This window comes from Cannabis sativa, chromosome X (genome assembly GCF_029168945.1).
Source record: "Cannabis sativa cultivar Pink pepper isolate KNU-18-1 chromosome X, ASM2916894v1, whole genome shotgun sequence".
Lineage (NCBI taxonomy): Eukaryota > Viridiplantae > Streptophyta > Magnoliopsida > Rosales > Cannabaceae > Cannabis > Cannabis sativa.
This window is the reverse complement of record NC_083610.1, coordinates 79,923,392-79,946,570: the sequence shown is the minus strand read 5'-3', so window position 1 is coordinate 79,946,570 and position 23,179 is coordinate 79,923,392. Positions and strand designations below refer to the sequence as shown.

The following is a 23,179-nucleotide window of genomic DNA, read 5'->3' as shown; positions in this document are numbered from 1 at the left end:
AAGAACTCTGTTTTTAGTATTGTAAACTATTCGATGATACTATAATTATAACGGATACTGCTATAATAAAAATATTTCGACATGTGATTTCTGACATGAAGATTGACTGAGAGGTTGTAATAGGAAGCTATAATTAGTACTCAATTTTTTTTTTTATGTATATACGTAGTATATATTTTAATAATATAAATAACTTTCATCAATTAAATAAGATATTATAACGTGACTTGTAAGCACCATATACTGTAATATAAAAAAAATTACTTACTAGAATCAAAAATGAAAATTGGCCACTTTGCACCAAGAACGCGCCATCTCCTCCATTAATTATGACAACGAGACTTTGAATGTGAAAAACAAACCAAAATGGAAACTTATAAATTTACTTCTCGTAAAACAATAAATCACAAATTGAAACCCATTTTTCACCAAAAAACTCCACTAACCTTTAAAAGAAAAACTTCATCCACAAACAACATAGGATCGATCATGAGTTCAACACCAAAATTGTTCCTCAAACTACCAACAATACCTGAAAAATTAGAGAAAGAATCATTGCTGGATAAAGGAATAACTCAATCAATACTTTCAAAAAATTGATCCAAAACTTTGTCGAAAAATTCCATTCAAACCAATAAAAATTTAAAACTTCAATCGTGACCAAAAATTACAACTTCAACCACGAAGCAACAAATCAACCAAACAGTCGACACAACAAGGTGGTAAAATTTTGAAACAAAAAGCAACTTTACATTTCGCATTGTGATCGGCAATTACTGAATCGTCATTATCATCATCGATGCATGATTCATCTCTATCGTTCTTCTTATCACTTCAATAATTAATAAGCCCAAGACCAAAAGCTTTAAACATGAGTCTACCATTGTATAGCCTACCAACATCAACACCATAATAAATTGACAAAAATAAATTATTATGTTCGTATTTATATAACAATAACTTTTTTATATAGCTCACCATATCTTATATGCTAATAAACTTATGAGTTTATTTTTGCATATTAAAATAAATTTTTATTTTTGTTTATTATAGAGTAGCATATAGTCAGCATTTCATATAACTTTTGCTAGAAAGGCTTGCTTCATCTACATAGTTTTTTGAAAACCTAACCCCTTGAGACTAAGAGAGACAAATTTTACCCCACACTTTTAAGGCATAAACCACTGTTCCTTTCTGACTTCCTCATTGAAAATTCTGGACCATGCCATCACTTTTGGTCGTCAGCCATTGAAAAAGTTTTGTAGTATAAATTGGGTGGGATACACCAACCGATTTAATAAGCTTGGCACGACTCGCTTTGGAAAGGGTTTTTACTTTCCAACCTTGGAGCTTGGAGGATAGGTTCGTTAAGATAAAATTGAAATCAACATCCTTTTGACTGATTGTCTACGCCTAGAATATCTTTAATAACTCTTTTGATTTTTAAGTCGTGTTCTTGCTAAAAAAAATTAACATTTTAAGCTTGTTGACTTTTTGTTCCGACCAAGAACAAAAATTTTTCAAACAATTTCAAAAGTTACGGACTTCCTCAATATTAGTTCTTCCTACAAGGATAAGATCATCTGGAAAGAATATGAGATAATCTTTGCATCCCTACTCAGTTGAATCCCTTTGATTCTACCACTGTCCAACACCTCCTCCAACAATCTAAAATAGATTTCGGCCGCCTAAATGAAGATAAATGGGAAAGAGGACTCCCCCGACGAATACTACATTTTCCAGTCAACCTTCATTAAGACAAATATTGAGCGATGATGTTGCAATACATTGGGAGAACCAATTGCAGAATCCCTCCGGACCCTATAACTTTTCAGCAACTCCTCTACAGACGATCATTAATACATAGATAGTATGCTATTACATCATAAATAAAACAATTTCTTTTTCGGCTTCTACTGTGAGCTTGGGTAGTGAGAGGATGAGAGAGAGGGAAACGTGAAGGAGAGAATGAGAGATAATAAGGGGTATTTTTGATATTAAGAGAAAGATAATTATAATTTTAAAAAAATAAAGGGGTATTTTTGATACTAAGAGAAAGATAATTATAATTTAGTATAATATAATTTGAAGACTTTTTTTTAATCATAGTGTCCCAATAGGTATCTACAATTATGCATGCAGGGAGTAACGTTGCTTGTTATGACCCACGTCTTTCTATTTTTTATATAATTTAATGACAAATTATCTAATAAGATCAAAAATAAAAATAAAAAAAATAATAAAAAAGCAACACGGTGCTTATGTTTTCCTTGAAAAATCAATTTTTTTTTTCTAAATTATCCCACCTAACAAGTAACATCAATGGCAATTACATTATTATTTTTTTTTACATGGGAGAGCAGACCTCTTCTTTGTATAGTTTGTCCTTAACTATACAAACTCAATTTTCCTATCTTTATTAATTAATTACATAAATTGTCTATATAAACCGAGCACCCAAATATTAGGTAATAATTATATAATTAATTGCTTTTAAATATGTTTTATTCATTAAGGGTACGATATCACGTACTTCTAAACTAGCTTTTAGCTATCTCAATCTTACCTCCTCAAGTGAGAAGTCAAGTCACTCTATTTTTTTCTTTTAAACTTATTATTATTACCGGATAAAATAATAATAATAATAATAATAATAATAAAATTGACTAAAAAAGAAAAAGAAAAAGAAATTAACATCTCTTTGTACGTGATTATATGAAAACAAATTCTTTATTATTTTCTGTTACAATAACTCAACAGCAGCTTAACTGATTCCGGATTTTTCGCTCAACACGGGCCTCGCTCTTCTTACATGACAATCTATATATATATATATGTATATAAGGACACTCCCTAATATCAACTGTCAACAATTCCTTAACGAAAAGAATCAAAAACGTACGAGAGAGAAGAAAAGATTGAGCCATGGAAGTAAGCGTGATCATGATGAGAAAAATTGAAGAAGCCGTGGAAGGAAGCATTAAAAGAAGATCATCAGAGATGGAACAATTAGTCAATGCCATGGAAAGATCAAGAAGAGGAGATCATCATAATCAAGGTGTAGCTGTTGCCATGGAAGTAAGCATCAGACGCACTTTCCCAAACGATTTGTTTAACTTTGTCGTTCAAATATTCTCAACATGGCCACCCATACTGGGCGGTGGCCGAATATTATTATTCACTGTTCACACCGTCTGGGCTGAGATCGAAGACGACGCCAAGAAATGGGTTTCATACATCCAAAAGCTTTTCCGTAAACGACGTCGCATCATCCTTGCTCTCTCCGCCGATCGCAGTCTTAACTACCCCAATGGAAACTTCAATACTCTAATCTACAACAAGAAAGGTACCTATACCTATCTTTTTTGTATATATTATCAATCATGATCGATCAAAATTCATCAAGAACTAATTAAGTTTAGTTTTAATACTGTGTGTGTGTGTTAGATCACAAAGACCAACCGTACGAGCTGTTACAGATTTGCATTGAAGATCAATGCCTTATCTACAAATTAGATAGCATTGGCCAAAAATTCAACCCAAAAGTGCTGAAGGATTTGCTTCACGACAGCCGCGTGACGGTGGTCGGAGTGGGTATAGAGAATGTGGCGAGGCGGTTGGAGGAGGATCACGGTTGGTTCATGCCTAAAGTGGTTGAACTGCGAGATTTGGCGGCCCAGGCCCAGGCCCAAACCAAGGCCCAAAAGGCAGATATTCAGGGTAGTACTAGCGGTCATGATAATGGAAAGAAGATCATGACGAAGAAGGTGATGATGATGAAAAGAAACTTTAGCCGATTTGGTATAGCGAAGCTGGCGAAAGTGGTTTTGGGAAAAGAGATGAACATTGTGAAACCCACCAACATTCGTTGGTGGTCAGTCTCTGACAACTTTAATCGACCACCACGATTCCATTCCGAAGACCTAATTAAGTATGCCACCGTTGAAGCTTTTCTCATTTCCCAAATGGGCACCAAGCTCATTATTCTCGACTCCAAAACTGATGCTACGACGTCGTCTCAGGATCTTAATTAATTAGTCAGCGCTGTTTACGTTTACTTCTACTACTATACTACGATGACGACGTCGTTTCATACCACCTGACTACTACTACTACGACGACGTCGTTTTAGGATGATCGATATAAGCCTCTTGCCTACTCTTTACCTACTTTCTTACCACTAATACTCTGTTTCAATATACAGGCCTATCATGAGATTTCTGTGTACATAATAATAAGGAGAATAATCTTCAAAATTGCAACAATTTACGTATACGTCGTATTCCTTTTCTCGTTTTCTTGGCTACTGCCGTTTCTTTGTGAATTCTGTCGTTTCTTCCATCCAGTGCTGTTTTAATAAAGATTGTTCCGTCTGTGGTGTAATTACTGTCGTTTTATGGATATGTGTGTGGGAATCAAATTTTTATTGCCGTTTTCATTATATGGCTGTCGTTTTATCATATATGTTTTTGTTTCGCATAATATCGTTTCGTTTCTCGGTTCTTCTACCATGAAACCCAAGACCAAGATTACGTGTTTAGTTTCAAATGTAATCTCAATTGAAATTCGAACGAACAAGACCATAACATTTAAACTTTTTTACAGATTCTTTTTTGTTTTTTTTTTTTGACATTTTTACTGATATTTTTTTTGCCTTTTATTTTACTTATATTTTTCTGAAAAAAAAAACAATATTATTTTCATGCAGCAATATAATATAATATAGTAATATATCTTTGTAAAAATAAAAAATAATCCATAAAAATATTTAAAATATTGCACTTTTTTATCATTTTCAAGTATTTATGATATCCCCACAAAGAAAAACCAAAATGTTATAAATAATATTAATTATGTGGATGTCCAAAAATCTTTTATTTATTACTATTAATGTAATCAACATTCTTTTTTTTAGTTTCCCTTTCTCTTAATTTCTTAATATTTGACTCTGGTATAAATAGGAGATCACCTATTAGAATAAAACACTCAGAAAATTCTCATCTCTTCTCTATTTTTTTTCTCTAAATTATAATATTACATAATACTAATATTTCATAATACGTTATCAGCACGAGTCTCTAACCAAGGTATGACAATGTTTTTGTTATGTGATCTCGAATTGCTTCAAAGTCATGATACACTAAATATATATATGTCTATATATATACTCATCTGACTGAAACACATTCGAGTTAGCCATTTTTTTTAATGAATTAATATTTATACAATATATGTCTATGCTTATATATATCTATATAGATGCTTATATATTATATATGTGTGTTGATTTGTTTATCATATTATATTGTTTAATCTTATTATCTTATTCTATATTGTACTATATTTTGTTGTATTTTTTTTTCCAAAATTTATGTATATGTCTAATAATTTACACTTTATATTGATATAGTTTTCTCCATGACAAACCTTGCAAAACTTGATTTTGTGACACTTGATATTTCTGGAAAAAACTATTTGTCATGGATTCTTGATGCTGAAATCCATTTAGATGCTATGGGTCTTGGAGACAGCATCAAAGATCAAAATACTGAAACAAAACAAAATAAGGCCAAGGCTATGATTTTCCTTCGCCATCATCTCCATGAGGGGTTAAAATCTGAATATTTAACCGTAAAAGATCCTCTTGTGCTTTGGCAAAATTTGAAAGAAAGATATGACCATCAAAAAAACTATCATATTGCCAAAGGCTAAGAATGATTGGTTGTACCTGAGGTTGCAAGATTTTAAATCAGTAAGTGATTATAACTCTGCAATGTTTAATATCACTTCTAAATTAATGTTGTGTGGAGAAAAAGTTACTGACTATGAAATGTTAGCAAAAACATATACTACTTTTCATGCCTCTAATGTACTCCTGCAGTAGCAATATAGAGAGCGAATTTTAAAAAATATTCAGAATTGATTTCATGTCTTCTAGTAGCTGAGCAGAATAATGAACTTTTGATGAAAAATCATGAATCTCGTCCAACTGGGTCTGCTCCATTCCCTGAAGTGAATGCTACAATTGCTGACAATCATAATCATAGTCGTAGTCGTGATCATAATCGAAGTAATAGACGTGGTCGTGACCATAATCAAAGTCGCGGTCGTGGTCGCGATCGCGGTCGAAGCAATGTTTGGCATCGTAATGGTCAAAATAAAAATTCATATACTCCAATGAAAAGCACAACTACTGAGAACAAGGGAAAAGGTCCTCAAAATAATAATCATAGAAATTCTGAAAATTTATGTTTTAAATGTGGAATAAAAGGACACTGGGCACGTGCCTGTCGTACGGCAAAACACCTTGCTGATCTTTATCAAGCATCTGTGAAAGGAAAGGAGAAAATAGAAGCAAATTTTGCCTATCAAGATGATGGTTTTCTCAAAGAGCCTTTGGATATGACACACTTAGATGTTGCAGATTTTTTTAATGAAGATCTCATTAATAACAACATGAATATCGATAATAGAGATGAGAATGTCCACAATTAGTCACTTTTCATTGTTATATTTTTTTTATTATTATTATCATTTATTTACTTTAAGGTGTTTATTTTATTTGGCATGTTTATGTAATGAACTTTTATTATTTAAGCATTTATATTTTGAACTTATTATGTTTTTTTTTGTTAATGAAGTAATGGACATTTGTCATTCTATACACGATTCTACAAATAATGGTGATGATATGTGTTTGGTGGATAGCGCAACCACTCATACAATACTTAGAAGTGATAAATATTTTTCAAATTTATCAAGAATGAAGGCAAATGTTAATACCATATCAGGCACTGCAAATTTAATTGAAGGCTCCGGAAGAGCCATTATATTGATGCCTAGAGGAACAAAAATTATTATAGATGATGCCTTATTATCCACCAAATCAAAAAGGAATCTGTTGAGTTTCAAAGATATACGTCGTAATGGATATCATATTGAGACAATAGATGAAAATAATTTTGAATATCTTTGCATTACATCTATTGTTTCAAGAAAAAAATGCATATTAGAAAAATTACCTGGTTTGTCTTCAGGTTTGTACGTTACACGTATAAGTACAATAGAAACTCATGTTATTGTGAACGAGAAGTTCACAAACCAGAAAAAATTATTTGTTATTTGGCATGACCGGTTAGGCCATCCCGGTTCAATTATGATGCGTAGAATAATAGAGAACTCACATGGTCATCCATTGAAGAACCAAAAGATTCTTTCATCCAGTGAGTTCTTATGTGCTGCTTGTTCTCAAGGAAAGTTAATCATTAAGCCCTCACCGGTAAAGGTTGGAATTGAATCCCCTGGATCTCTTGAACGAATTCAGGGCGACATATGTGGGCCTATTTGCCCACCATGTGGACCATTCAAATATTTTATGGTATTGATAGATGCATCAACTAGATGGTCACATGTTTGCTTATTATATACTCGTAATGTAGCATTTACAAGATTGCTTGCTCAAATAATCTAATTACGAGCACAATTCCCAGACTATGCAATCAAGATAATCCGCCTTGATAATGCTGGTGAATTTACATCAGAGGCTTTTAATGATTATTGTATGTCAATAGGGATAAATGTTGAACATCCTGTTGCTCATGTACATACACAAAATGGTCTAGCAAAATCATTTATTAAGCGCCTCCAATTAATCGCAAGACCATTACTTATGAGAACAAAACTCCCAATTATAGCTTGGGGACATGCTATTTTACATGCTGCGGCACTTGTACGCATTAGGCCAACATCATATCACAAATTCTCCCCACTACAATTGGCTTTTGGTCAGGAGCCAAATATTTCCCATCTAAGAATCTTTGGTTGTACAGTATATATTCCGATTGCTCCACCACAACGAACAAAGATGGGTCCTCAAAGGAGGCTGGGAATATATGTTGGGTATGAATCTCCATCTATCATTAAATATCTCGAACCCACAACTGAAGATGTATTTACAGCACGTTTTGCTGATTGTCATTTTGATGAGACAAGTTTCCCAGCTTTAGGGGGAGGGGAAAAGAAACAGTTGGAAAAAGAAATTATATGGAATGCACAATCATTATCTCAATTTGATCCTTGTACAAATCAATGTGAACTTGAAGTTCAAAGAATAATTCATTTGCAAAATATTGCAAATCAATTACCAAATGCATTCACTGACTCAAAGAAAATTACAAAATCACATATTCCAGCTGAAAATGCTCCAATTCGAATTGAAGTCCCAGAAGGACAATTAATTAATGATTCTAAAGCACGTTTGAAACGTGGTAGACCAGTCGGTTCCAAAGATAAAAATCCTCGAAAAAGAAAGGGAGCAAATAATCAAGATGGCCCTAATGAAGAGGCTGAAAATTTCGAGGAAGATGTTGACATAAACAAATCTCTTGAAGAGATTCGGGTATTCGAAAATATTAGCAATAATGAGATCTCAATAAATTATGTCAATACAGGAAAAGAATGGAACCGACTCGAAGTAATTGTCGACAATATTTTTGCTTATAATGTAGCGCTAGAAATTATGAATGAAAACGAGGATCTTGAACCTAAATCTATCAAAGAATGTCAAAATAGAAAAGATTGGCCAAAATGGAAAGAAGCAATTCAAGCAGAATTGAATTCACTTGCTAAACGCAAAGTATTTGGACCTATAGTCCAAACACCTGAAGGTGTGAAACCCGTTGGATACAAATGGGTATGTTTACGTAAAAGAAATGAGAAAAATGAAGTTGTGAGATACAAAGCAAGACCTGTAGCTCAAGGTTTTTCTCAAAGGCCAGGTATTGATTATGAGGAGACATATTCTCCTGTGGTGGATGCAATAACATTAAGATATTTGGTTAGCCTGGCTGTGAGTGAAAAACTCGATATGCGATTAATGAATGTAGTCACAGCTTATTTATATGGATCACTAGATAGTGATATTTACATGAAGATCCCTGAAGGATTTAAGATGCCTGATGCATATAATTCAAGCAATCGAGAAATGTGCTCAATTAAATTACGAAGATCATTGTATGGATTAAAACAATCAGGACGCATGTGGTACAATCGACTTAGTGAATATTTATTAAAAGAAGGATATAAAAATGATCCTATTTGCCCATGTGTTTTTATAAAAAGTTCAAGTCCTGAGTTTGTTATCATTCCGTATATGTTGATGATTTGAATATTATTGGAACTCTGAAAAACTTTCGGAAAATTTGTGGAATATCTAAAGAAAGAGTTCGAAATGAAAGATTTAGGAAAAACAAAATTTTGTCTTGGTCTACAAATTGAGCATTTAAAATGTGGAATTTTCATTCATCAGTCAACTTATACTGAAAAATATTTGAGACGGTTTTATATGGATAAATCACACCCATTGAGTAGCCCAATGGTAGTCAGGTCACTTGATGTAGAAAAAGATCATTTTCGACCTAAAGAAGAACATGAAGAGCTCCTTGGTCCAGAAGTACCATATCTTAGTGCAATAGGAGCATTGATGTATCTTGCTAATTGTACAAGACCTGATATAGCTTTCTCTGTCAATTTATTAGCAAGATTTAGTTCTGCTCCAACATAAAGACATTGGAAAGGGATTAAGCACATACTCCGCTATCTCCAGGGTACTATTGATAAAGGATTATTCTATTCTAATAATTATGGGTCACAACTTATTGGCTACGCAGATGCAGGATATTTATCTGATCCACATAAAGCCAGATCTCAAACTGGCTATTTGTTCACTTGCGGTGACACTGCTATATCCTGGCGATCAACAAAGCAAACTCTGGTGGCTACTTCCTCAAATCATGCTGAGATACTTGCAATTCACGAGGCAAGTCGAGAATGTGTTTGGTTAAGATCAATGACACAACATATTCGAGGAACATGTGGATTAACATCTAATAAAGAAGTACCAACAATTCTCTATGAAGATAATGATGCTTGCATCGCTCAACTTAAAGGAGGGTACATTAAAGGAGACAGAGCTAAACATATTTCACCAAAATTTTTCTTTACACACAATCTTCAAGAAAATGGTGATATCGATGTTCAACAAATTCGATCAAGCGATAATCTTGCAGACTTATTCACGAAGTCATTACCAACATCAACTTTTGAGAAGATGGTTCACAAGATTGGAATGCGTCGATTAAAGGATCTCCACGAATGCCAAAATGAGGGGGAGTAATTTTATACTGCACTTTTTTTTCCTTGACCGAGTTTTGTCCCACTGGGTTTTCTCGGCGAGGTTTTTAATGAGGCAGTTATTATGGACATCCAAGGGGGAGTGTTATAAATAATATTAATTATGTGGATGTCCAAATCCTTTATTTATTACCATTAATGTAATCAACATTCCCTTTTTCTTAGTTTCCCTTTCTCTTAGTTTCTTAATATTTTACTCTAGGAGATCACCTATTAGAATAAAACACTCAGAAAATTCTCATCTCTTCTCTATTTTTTTTCTCTAAATTATAATATTACATAATACTAATATTTCATAATACAAAAATAACTCTTATAAATTTTATAGTACAATATCCGTGACTCTTGCTTCTAACAAGAATTGACATGATTATCATAATATTTAAGGCATTCTCACACAATTTTGTTGCGACTTATAAAATTCAGTTATAAATTTTATGAACTAAATTGGTATGTACTCTACACAACTCTGTTTAGCTATTCCCCAAAATTAGAGCATGTTTGAGATGAATTATTTCCTGATATATAATTCTTACATATATATGGCATCACGGTGAAGTCACCCAATGTTCCAGCCTTATAATTTTTTTTCAATTACTCCAGCTTTATTATTAGTTCGTAAAAATTCATTGGAATATTATTATTCTTCTTCTTTTTTTTTTTTTTCCAAGAAAATCAAATAACCATATAGTGAAAACTAGATTCCTCTAAGTCATTATAAAAGGTATACACTTTGTTCTTAAAACAAAATCATGATATGTATAGCTTTAATTCAAGTTGAGTTAAAAAATCTAAATTGCACTCCCCTTAAATCTTGGAGATTCTTCTTTCATTTGTCTATACTAATTAAAAAACAAAATTAAGTGGGTGACTTTTTTTCTTTTTCTTAATTAATGCCTTTATTTATTATTTTCTTTTAAAAAAAAGGCAAAAGTGGAGAAAGGACTTTCCTAGAAATTAATCACATAATGAACCCCAACCCACTAAATCTGAAGAACCAATAAACCCTTCCAAAAATAAAAGGTGTTTATAGATATAGCGGCGGCCGATGACCAAAACCATGGTGGGCCTACCACGACTCTCCGGTGGCGGCCGGGGCATTTCTCTTTCTTCCCACTTATATATATTATGTATATATTATTACACACATCTATTATGTATAAATGTTTGTATACATTAATTGACTAAGAAATCACATATTTATTTTATTAATAATTACATATATTTCAGCAAAAAGTGACATATATCGTACCTAATACCTATGTATCTATCCACGCACGCTTGTGAAGTGAAGGTGTGCAATGATCAAAGCACGTGTGTAAATTTGATCAATTGTATTTTCACTTACAAATGGGATTACTATACATATATAAAGCTTGGTTAATTAAGGCACGCCACCACATAATCATTTTATAGCTAATATTCCGCTTTAGGGTGATGAACAAAATAATGGAATTAAAGTGTCAAGCAATATGAAAGATACATATTATAAATTTTAGTTTATATAAAAAAAATACAATAAAAAAAGTTAATTATCAAGATTTGGAGAAGGGTTAAGGCCAGCCGTATCCGTTTCTGGCCACATTGGTATACTGTTAGGCAACTTAAAGTGCCTTAATAGCAATGCTTTAATAATTATTTTCCTTAGGGTTAGGCAAATTGTCCTCTTCACATAAATAAAGGAAAGTTGGTATACCCAATCTTTATTCGCTTAGCTAGTTAAGTTTTTGACCGGTTTTACGTACTACTGGTCATTGTGGTTGGAGCTAGTACTAGTATATGTATGAGGTGTTACACTCATTAATTTTGGTACGTTAGTTGTTCAAGCAAAAACAAATTTCGTATATATGTTAGTTTCATATATATAGCTACCACACAAATTCTCAAAAGGGCAATCAAAATTTTGATAGACTTAGAACCTTTCAAATCTATTTTCAAGTTCCAATGAGTATATTAATGATCTAAACGTCGCTTTCTTCATGGTTGAGAAAAAATTGCTAAATAATATTAGTGATTTTTAGCATTTTTTATGTATTAATAATGTTATTGATGCAATTAAGTAAGTATCATATAATTTAATTCAATAACTTTAAAAAATGATTCCTAACTAATTACAAAATAACATATTTGTATTACTTTTAGAAGTTGGTGCCCATCCCAATAACAATGCTAAATATAATTACCTAATAAAAGCAATGTCCTTTCTCTTATAAGGATCCTCTTTATTATGGCCTTTTTTTGGTTGTTAAAAAGCGTTCTTAGATTAAATAATAGAAATGACATTAAACCTCCTCGTCATTACAAAATAGTTCAGTAGAAATAGTTTCAACCGGAACAATTTCAACTCTCTGGTTGGCAAATGCCCACCTTAAGAATGTCAATGGGACGGGTCGGATCTGATCCGACTATGATCTGACTTGATCCAGATCATGTACGGATCTGCCCCGCCCCGCTGGATCAGATACCCAGGTCGGATCAGACCCGACCCGCCTTATACGGATCGGATCAGACCCGACCCGCCTTATACGGACCAGATCAGACCCGACCCGTCTTATACGGATCGGATCAGATCCGACCCGACTATTTTTTTTTAAAAGAATTTTAATATTAAGATATAATTTTATATCCATTTTAATTTTATATAAATCGGTCCGGGTCTCGGGTTCGGGGTCTGGGGTCCGGGTTCTAGGGTCTGGGTCCGAGTCCGGTTCTGAATCCGGGTCCCGGGTCCCGGGTCCGGGTCCGGGTCCGGGTCTGGGTCCCGGGTCCCGGTCTGGGTCCTGGGTCCGGGTCCGGGTCCAGGTCCGGGTCCGGGTCCAGGTCTGGGTTCGGGTCTAGGTCTGGTCCCAGGTCCCGGGTACGGGTCCGGGTCCCGGTCCAGGGTCCTGGGTTCGGGTCCCGGGTCTGGGTCCGGGTCCGGGTCCAGGTCTGGGTCTCGGGTCCTGGGTCCGGGTCTTGGGTCCGAGTCCGAGTCCTGGGCGGGTCCCGGGCCCGGTTCTGGGTCCGGGTCTAGGTCCGATCCGGGTCCAGGTCCTGGGTCCGAGTCTAGGTCTGGGTTCGGGTATGGGTCCGGGTCCTGGGTCCGGGTTTGGGTCCGGGTCCGAGTCCAGGTCCCAAGGGATCTGAGTCTTGAATTAAGTTTTTTTTAAAGTAAATTGAAATCGGGTCGGATCAGATCCGATTCAGAAAAAAATTAGGCGGGGCGGAGCGGATCTGATCCAAGATCCAATAAGTATCCGAATGTTTCAGATCAGAGGTGATCCGTCGGGTCGGAGCTCCAACCCGCTCCAACTAAATGGATCTTTTTGACATGCCTAGCCCACCTAGCCACATTATGGGCAACAAAATTACAAGTTCTGCTTATATGAGAAAAAATACAACCAGAGAAACGAGAAGAGTAACTATTACAAAATGAGATATAGTTTTCTAAAGCCCATTGAGAATCCATCCCATTGAGAGCATTGATAACTACTCTCGAGTCACTCTCTACAATAGCAAACTTGTAGCCCAAGTCCATGGCAACCGAAACTGCCAAACAACAAGCCGCCGCTTCTCCGCAAAGTGCGTCAGAGAAGTCTAAAAGAGAAGTGTGAACCCCAATCACCCTGCTAAGGTGGTCTCTAACAACAACCGCTATACACATGCTTTGAAGCCCCATTTTAACATCGCAATTCAATTTGAGCCAATCCGCAAGAGGAGGAGACCAAACATCCTTCCGACATAAAGCTGGGGAAACAAAAAGAGAAGCATGTAAATCTGCAAAAGCATTACAAATATTGTCAATACACTTTTTCATGTCAACAGGATAATTATTATAAACCTTATCATTTCGAGTGAGCCATAGAGAGTCAACAACAATCGAAACATAGAGGAATACCTCTTGAGTATCAATGCCCCTGTGTTTGAGATCCCAGTTGAATTTGACTCAGTCCCACGTACGAATACCAGTATCACAAACAAGATAAATATCCCAAGGGGAGGCCCTCCAAACATGAAGAGCCCTCTTTATTATGGTCTAAAAATGCTTTCAGTTTGGCCCTTTCAACATTTCTATATAGTACAGTTTTGAAATTCATGCGTATCATATCTTAACTTTATGCAGTAATAAGTCCACTGTGGTGGGGCAGCTGAGCCACCTTCAAATATGGACGCCATTATGCTGCTTGAGCTTAAATAACATTTCTTTTCTCTTTTTTACTATTACGAATAGTTTACAAAATAAGCACTATATATTATTAATTATATTACTTGGATCCTTCCCACAAAGGTAAGAACTATCTAATAATACAGCTGTGACCTTAGGCTGAGGATGAGCTAAATTTGGTCATAATTGATTTCTAGGATAGTGGGTTTTTCTGTGGTTCTCATACAGAGACTACTACTATATTTACACACTAGGTTTGAAGAGATTGGTTGACATGAAAAATGAACATAGTCATTCAAAAAGAAAAGAAAAAAGATAATTTATTGTCATCATATATAAAACGGAAATTAAAAATTTAGATTTTTTTTCTAATTAATGTACAAATGCATAAAGGATAGTAGTACTATGATATTATCCATTTGAGCCTAATTAATCTTTACCCAAGTGGAGATATTAATATGTCTATCCTCTTAAATACCAGTGATTCTCCCCATTATTACATGGGATTTTGGTTGCAAAATTCAACAATTCTACCCTCAAATTCTCGAGAGCACCACTCTAACGTGAGCGCCTTGCTCTTTCTCAGGTCAAAATCATATTTCATTGTTTTGGATGAGTTCTCGCCGAGGGCCGACTCTACACTAAGAGAGACTATGTTTATACTTAGGGCCTACTTAACTTAGAGCCTTAATAAAAGTTCAGTTTTAAAAATACACATGTTTTATTTATTTATTTATTTATTTATTTTTAAATAGAGAAAATACTTATTTAGTACATTTTGTTTTTATGAAAAACATATTTAGTATTTTGCGTTTTAAATAATACTTAATTAGTATCTCATATTTTCGCATTGTAAAAGTAAAATTTAATCAATATAATTTTGTCAATTTAAGTAGACAAATTTGAGTAATATGTAATTAAATAATTAAATTTAAATTTAGAATTCATAAAATTTTAGACAATTGTATTGATAAAAATTTTTTAAAAAAAAATTGAATTTAAGATACTAAATATGTATGATTTTAAAATACAGGATATCACTTAAACATTATTGAAAATACAGGGTACCAAACTTATATTTAAATAAAATACAGGATACCAAATGCGTAAATGTAGTTCTCGCCTATCATGATATTACTTAAGAATCTAGGGTGACCATTTTGGTTGGACATCCTGATTATCCTTCCACATGATTAACTTTTTGATATTGCCACCTTACTATCTAAGACCTTTGAATAATATTGTTCATGTTTGGTCTAGGGCCTTAATTATTGTGAATTTGCCCTTGGGTTATATACAAAATAAATCATACCAACGTGACGTCAACAGGAATATTATACACATGATTCTCCTTATTTATATAGTCATTATAATTGACTCAATGTAAGACTTTTTTGTGAATGCACACTTAGAACATATTTCTTTTCCTTAAAATAATGTCCAAGTTTGAATCATTCCTCGGAGAAAAAAAACGAATGTGTTATATATTTTAGGCTGAAAAAGGATGTCAGTGTATCTCCACCTCTCAAAGTCCTCTTGCAGAAAATACCTCTCCATTGTTTTGGTGATAAGACATGTTGATCTTAGTTGTATGTTGGAAGAATGGGTTAGTAGATGACCCATCAAAATGAATGGTGATAATGTATTATATGAATATGTTAATGGGTTTACAACCCCTCACAGTGATTGTGAACATATTTAAGTCAACTTTAGGTCTATGTTTAATTTTCTTTTTCCATATTTTATACCATTTTTTATATAATAGGTATATGTAGATGTAAACTAAATAATTTCGGTATTTTTAACTCTTCATAAAATTTATTATTATGTATATGTTAACAGTTTTACACTTATTTGTCCGAGCAGGAAGATGTTTCACTGGATGCTTGTAGTCATCCAGCCAAGTACGCAGACGGTGGCGTACTTGGATTCAGGCAACGACGACATCCCGGATGATTTGAACTTTATTATATCCACGTAAGTTCTATATCAAACATCCCAATATGTTAGCGTGTTCTTTATTTATAAATTTATATATGCTAATTAAATTTACTTTTTGTGTAGATCGTTCACAATGTATAACCGAATGGTACGACGACCTGATCGACCTACCCAGTGGATGACTCCTATTTGTCCTCAACAACCCGATGACAAACAGTGTGGATACTACGTCATGAAATTCATTGAAAGTTTCATGGTCGTAGAAGATCCAATACAATTGTTGACCCGACAAGATAGGTTCTCCACTCCGTACACTAATGATGAGATAAATATTATGCGTGATCGGTGGATTCATTATGTGAAAGCGGAAGCGGAGCGACAACAGTTACCGTGTTAGATAGTGTGTATACATATACATATTTAGATGATATTAATTAGCGTTAGTTCAATTATTGTGACTATACAAAATTTTAAATATATTTAGACGTTAGTTTAATTGTTGTCACTATGCAGATTTTTACAAAATTTAAAAATTAATGCAGGGAAAAAAATTGCAGAAAATTTGTTTTTTTTTCCTATTTTTCAAATGTACCGACCGAAAAAAACCGTCGCTAAAAAAATTCAAAAACGAAACCAGCATATAAGGCACGTTTTAAAACCGTCGCCTATAACTGGGTATAGGCGACGGTTTTAAACCGTGCCTAATACTATAGGCGACGGTTTAAAACCGTCGCCTATAGTATTAGGCACAGTTTAAAACCGTCGCCTATACCCAGTTATAGGCGACGGTTTTAAACCGTCGGGAATCCCAGATTAGCGACGGTTTTGAACCGTCGCCTATTTTGCCCAATTTACGACGGCCGAATAGGCGACGGTTATAGAAACCGACGACAATACTTTAAACGACTGTTTAAAAGCGTCGCGAAAACCCATTTTTGTAGTAGTGTATCAAGTATATATAAATATATATATATACATATATATATTATTTAAGGGTATATTTTTTTTTATCAGATGATGAAATTTAAGCTTTGATATGGATGTGTAAATGAAAAATATAATATATATATATATTATTTGTATCATTTGAATCACTTGCCTTGTTTATTATTTCCAAGAACAAGAAACAATCCATATTTATAATTAATATATTATATCTTTGAAAGACTTATTTTATAGTTTGATTGATATTGGAGTGGATTAAATATAGCCAGAACTAAATTCATGTGCAGAACAATCAATTGGTCAAAATGTTTATACTGTCGTAACAAAATATAGATATTAGTTTCTGAACAATTAAGACCAAATTCACAATGAAAATATAATCTGAAGGCTTTCGAATTTTGGATAAATATGAAGGAAAGTGTTTTTTTTTTTTAACATACTTGAATCAGAGATTCATAATTCTTCAATTTCATTTACGTACATACATACATGACTTTCCTTTTCCCATAATGACATTAAAAAAAAAAAAGAAAAAAAAAGAACTACTGACAGCAGCTATAACATCACCAATTCAGGTTTGTTATATGAACATGAGCTAGAATTGAAACCCTTGGAGACCAATTCTTTGATTGTTTTCTTTTTTGGATTTGAAATTCATAAGTAATTAACTTTGGAAAAGTTAAACTTTCTTCCAAAATGATCAGTAGCTGGTGCTAAAGGGCTTATAGGATTTGAGATCAAGAGCCACACCAGCTATGGAGCCAGCAGCAGCAGCTACGGTTATGATAAGACAAGCCACACTTAAGGTTTGGAGGCAAAGCCATCTGGTGCTCCACTTTGGTATCTTCTTTTGAACTATGTACATCTCCACAGGGTAGTAAACTGTCAAAGGCCAGAATCCCAGAGCCCCAAGAAGCCCAACTATGTCGTTAAAGAAGGGTAAAAGCATGGAGATGACAGTTGTTATGATCACAAAAATAGTCCTCCAAACTACTCTAAAGAAATTCAGCCTATAAGGACTGCAACCAGGAATGGGGATTATGATTTCTTTGGTGATGAATTTGCTGTCAGGGTACATTTCTACAGCCTTCTTTTCAACAAAGGCGAAAAGGGGTTGGCAGTAGACTTGGTATGCGCCAACAAGGTGGATTACAATGGCTGCATTAGCTATGTCAAGGAGCCAGTAAGGGTTGTAGAACCCAAAACCAGTGAGAAGGTTCCCAGGGGACATGTCGCCGAAAGCAGCATAGCCCATACAACCACAGAGCATGTAGAAAAGAGTAGTCACTGTTACACTAACCAAACTAGCTTTCTTCATTGTCTTGGCTTCTGCTGGTGGGGATCTTACTGTGTCCTGTTTAAGCACACAAAGTCATAGGGGGGGTACTTAGTTTGACTTGTTAAGACAAATAAAACAGTGAAGTTTTGCTTATTTGACTTAAAGGATTAAATGAAGATGTGTTATGTTATATATACCTGAATTTCAATGAGGATGATTGAGTAAGAGTAGGCAAAAGCAATGTCACCAAGTGCTTGGAAGCTCCTCCAAATTTTCTGAGTTTGAGTCACAGTTCCAATGCTTATTCCTGTCATAGTTCCACTCATTTTTCCATTTTCTGGTGTTTAGCATCAACCCAATAGAGTCAGTTAACGAAATAAAAGTCCACTAAACTAAGCTAATGACATAAAACACACAAAGAAATACAGACCTGCAACTTTAGCTATTCCAAGGCCTAGACCAATCGTCGAATAGGTGAAGGACATAACCGCAGCAACAATAGATAGCCACCAAAGCTGATCAAAGTCTGGGATTTGGGAAAAGATGATTTGGGTTATCCCAAAAGCGATCATGTAAGGATTACTGTTCATTTTACAAGGATCTTTCCCATCACTCTCGTGGAAGCAATTAGACCTTTTTATTGCCCTGTTTAAACAACAATTAAGCCAAAAAACCAATCAGTCAAGATAAAAATTTACAAAACCATTTATAAAAAATCCTCAACCAAATCATACTTGTTACTCACATCATGCTTATAGATGAGGCTATAGTATAGCCAATGGCTACTCCAAAAAGATTCAAGTACTGAATTATCCCACAAAACTTGACCTGAACTCCACCTGAGGAAAATTCAAATCCAATACCAAATCACTATATGAGAATAGAGTTTTAGTACTTTTTGAAAGACACCCACATCATAATCTCAGCCAAAAATACAATATAAAGCCAAATGCTTTTCTTTTCTTTTTACCAAGATTTGATCGAACTGCATCCATGTAAGTGTAGTTTCTCTTTCCAGTAACAGTGTCACCGGAACGATAGCAATCAGAGAGAAGGGTTGAAGTGTAGTAAGTTACAAAGGAGAACAAGAACATAACAGTAGGACCAGCAACCCATCCGAGCTGAGCAGTGGCCCAAGCTAAGGATAGAACCCCAGACCCAATCACAGCTGTTATTATGTGAGCACTTGCAGTCCAAACAGTTCCTGGTTGATTAATATATACAAAAAAGAATGAGTACCCAGATCAAGAAATGGTTCAAATAATCAACCATCTAAGTTTTTTAAATGGAAAAAAAAAAAATGCATACCTGTTCTCTTGAGACGCCCATCATCGTCAAAACATTTGGAGCCACCTTGTGGGGGAACATCGAGTGAAACATCAAACACTTGGCGATGTTGAAGCTGGTTCTTTCCAGTACCAACGTTTTCACCCATCTTTTTGTTAAGAAATAAACACAAAAGATGTTATCAAACTAACAACACTAATGTCTCTCTCTGTCTTTGAAAAATCTCAAATTTTGTGCACTTTTTACATGCAAAGAAAACAGAGGAAGAAGAAAAGGGAGTGGGTGTTTAATGGAGTCAAGATTAGTTTTTTCACCGAGTATTAAACTCTCAACTGTATTAACGTAGACTCTACAGAAAATTATTGACACACAAATCGAGACTCACCCCCAAAACAAAAAGACAATAAAAATCCCAAATTGATGATGATGATGATATGGGCTATATTTATAGATATCAAAGAGATTTATTAGAAAGAGAAAGAAGGATCAAACACTAGAAGTTGGAAACTGTGTTCTCCTTCCTTTCAGTGAGAAAATGGAATTGGGTTTGAGTTTGAGATGTATGTAGGAGGAAAGGACTGGGTTATATATATAGAGAAGGGTACTTAGAAGAGTTTGAAAATGGAGTTTGACACTCCCACGTGTTATTAAAGTGTCATATATTTTAATGTAATATCAAGCATAAAGCTTGGTGATACGCGTCAACGACAAACACACCTTTTCTTTTCGTTTTCCGTGTATCCAAACACAAAGGTTTGACTCATCATTTTTTGAATTTCATATTTCATATATTATTTTAAAAACATTGCTATTATTACTGCAGTGGCGAGCCGAGCCAAATATGTGAATATAAATATGAAAACTGTAAATCTAGAAGGGATAGAAATAAAAATATAAATTTTATGGGAGGAAAATAAATATATGTAGGGGTATAATTAAAAAATTATTAATTTTATAAGGGCAAAATTATTAATCCTAACACTATATTGTGGGTGATTAATAATTTTTTATATTATTTATTAAATTAAAATATATAAGATTAATAATAGTTTACTATCTTCTGTAAAATTTAGTAATTGGCATCTTAGTAGTAAAGTATTTAAAATTACTTTAAATAATGTTATATTGTTATTGGTATTAACTTATCGTCTAATATAATTTAATTTAATAATTATTATAAAATATCATTAACTAAGGTATCACATACTAATTACCACTATTATCTTATAGGAATGTTTTAAGGTGCACCTTCGCATTTTTTTTAACGGTCCCCACTCTCACCACTAAGTTCTCATTTTTCAAGTTTCAATTCAACACTCTCCTTAGTCCTTGCCTAAAAGACGCCTCTTTCTATTCATTTTTTTAGTCTGTCAATACATATTACTTTCTGGTAAGATTTAGGATAAGATTTTTCTTTTCATATAGAATAATAAAAATAATTATATTATCAAAATTTTATCATATGTGTGAAACTCACTTAATGCAATTTCACAAAAATAAGAGACAAATGATAAAAAAAACTTGAGAACTTAATTGTGCATGTATCCAATTATGTAACACATTAGATTAATAATTTATGAAAAAGATTAATATTGTAATAATTATTACTAAACACGTATTTTAATATAACTGATTATCCCATTTCGAATATATATACATATATAAATATAGGGTATATTTATACATAACTGATTAGACACGAAGACCCTTATTTTGGACAATTAAATGTGAATCCTTTGTACAACTATACAGCTTTTGGACTTTTAGTTAGCAAGTTTTTGTTTCATAGATGATTTAATAATTCTATTTTGGTTAATTGGACACGTAGAGAAGTTAGTCAATGCTCAAGCTAAGTAAATCATCATTTTCTTTAATTAAGTCTATGATTTTGAAATCAAGTAGATATCTATGATTCAAAATATAAACTTATGTTAGTTTTATATATTTATATAATATATAAAAGCTATTGCTTTGTAATTTCAAAAAGGAGGGAAGGTTGTAAAATTTGGTGTGCTAATTTCTTTTTTTTATCTTCGAAAAAAATCTCAAACTTGATTTATTTTTGTTTTCCTCCAAAAAAAAAAGAACCAAATTTAATAAAAGGTGGAACGATTTTATTGGATATATACGATTAAAATAATAAGATTTCTCAATATAAATTATTCTAATTATTAATTCTCTTGATTAGGTGCACATGTACCTTTGACTACATTTACGTATGCTTATTTATTTATTCTCATGAAGGTTGAAGGAGTGTTCTTAATAATCTTCCTTATTTAAAAATTAATTAATGGTACTCTATCTACGATGATTGATTAACATGTACACATGATAATAGAAGTAAATATCGTATTAATATACTAATTAATCAATATGTAATACCGTAATACGTATACATACATAAATATATATATATTGGTAGGTAATTAAAACTTTACTTATTTAAGACATAATTACCTTGAAATGTTTTCTTGCTCTCTCTCCTTGGCTATTTATTTAATTTTTTTTCTTTCTCTATATGATCAATATAGAAGATGGGTATTTTTGTTAATATTATTCTGTGATGATAACTGGGTGCCTCTCTTCATCAATGACCTTAGTTTATATATAGAAATTTCAAAACAACAGCAAAATTAATAAACTAATCAACGGCTACCTTAGAAAGATTCCCACGTGTGTGGCTTCTCGACCATCCTTACTGATCAAGAGAATATGGTTCTCCTCTCATTATTATTATTATTATTATTTCAATACAATACAAATAATTTATTTATTTATTTATTTTTTAAAAAAAGTTCGTGTCTATAAGCCATTCATCATAACATGGACAGCATATTATCAAAGTATTATATTCATCAAAATTTATATGTTTTATTTGTTATTATGCGATAGTGAAATTAAAATATATAATCTAAGAAAGAGATGGAGCTGCCCCCCTTCTTCTTCTTCTTCAATTTTTTTTGAGCCCTATAAAATAATAATAATAATAAAATCATTCCCATTTGGTAGGTGGACAAAGCAGTATCTTATTCTTATCTTTTGTTCTCTCTATGACTGGAAAAAAGATATTATTATTACACCAAAGCATGGAAGAGGTTATCTCCAATTTTTCAAATGCAACTATAAAGTTAGGGACAATTTATATATATATATATATATATATATAAATTTATAGGTTACATATGATTATATATTTTTTATAATCTATTATAATAGGTTATATATCAAAAAATATTGTTAAGCATATAGGGAAAAAAATTATTATTAAAAAAAAAATTATTTTTAGAATTGACTTAATTATAATTAAGCATATACTATAAAAATTAATTTTTAAGTATAATATTGAACACAAACCAATTAGCTAGCAATTATTAATTAAATTTAACTTTAGT

The 23,179-nt window shown here is 33.1% G+C and overlaps 3 protein-coding genes across 4 annotated transcripts; 2 read left to right on the top strand and 1 right to left on the bottom strand.

Moving 5' to 3' along the window:
• The first annotated feature begins 2,827 nt into the window (after positions 1-2,827).
• On the top strand, positions 2,828-4,383 carry LOC115703100 (uncharacterized). Its single transcript, XM_030630590.2, has 2 exons — positions 2,828-3,346; positions 3,448-4,383. Exons 1-2 carry the CDS (start codon positions 2,926-2,928, stop codon positions 4,032-4,034), a joined length of 1,008 nt encoding a protein of 335 aa, XP_030486450.1. The 5' UTR covers positions 2,828-2,925; the 3' UTR covers positions 4,035-4,383.
• Positions 4,384-16,113: 11,730 nt separating this feature from the next.
• LOC133031842 (uncharacterized) lies at positions 16,114-16,943 on the top strand. Its single transcript, XM_061105572.1, has 2 exons — positions 16,114-16,312; positions 16,400-16,943. Exons 1-2 carry the CDS (start codon positions 16,206-16,208, stop codon positions 16,671-16,673), a joined length of 381 nt encoding a protein of 126 aa, XP_060961555.1. The 5' UTR covers positions 16,114-16,205; the 3' UTR covers positions 16,674-16,943.
• A 674-nt stretch (positions 16,944-17,617) lies between these two features.
• LOC115699393 (amino acid permease 3) lies at positions 17,618-22,395 on the bottom strand. Of its 2 annotated transcripts, XM_030626791.2 has the most exons (7): positions 22,245-22,395; positions 19,809-19,935; positions 19,471-19,704; positions 19,246-19,339; positions 18,931-19,145; positions 18,698-18,837; positions 17,618-18,575 (listed from the first exon to the last, which is right to left on the bottom strand). In XM_030626791.2, exons 2-7 carry the CDS (start codon positions 19,933-19,935, stop codon positions 17,922-17,924), a joined length of 1,464 nt encoding a protein of 487 aa, XP_030482651.1. In that variant the 5' UTR covers positions 22,245-22,395; the 3' UTR covers positions 17,618-17,921. The 2 variants fall into 2 exon arrangements, with proteins under 2 accessions (XP_030482651.1, XP_030482643.1); XM_030626783.2 differs by having other exon boundaries at positions 19,809-22,358.
• Positions 22,396-23,179: the final 784 nt, after the last annotated feature.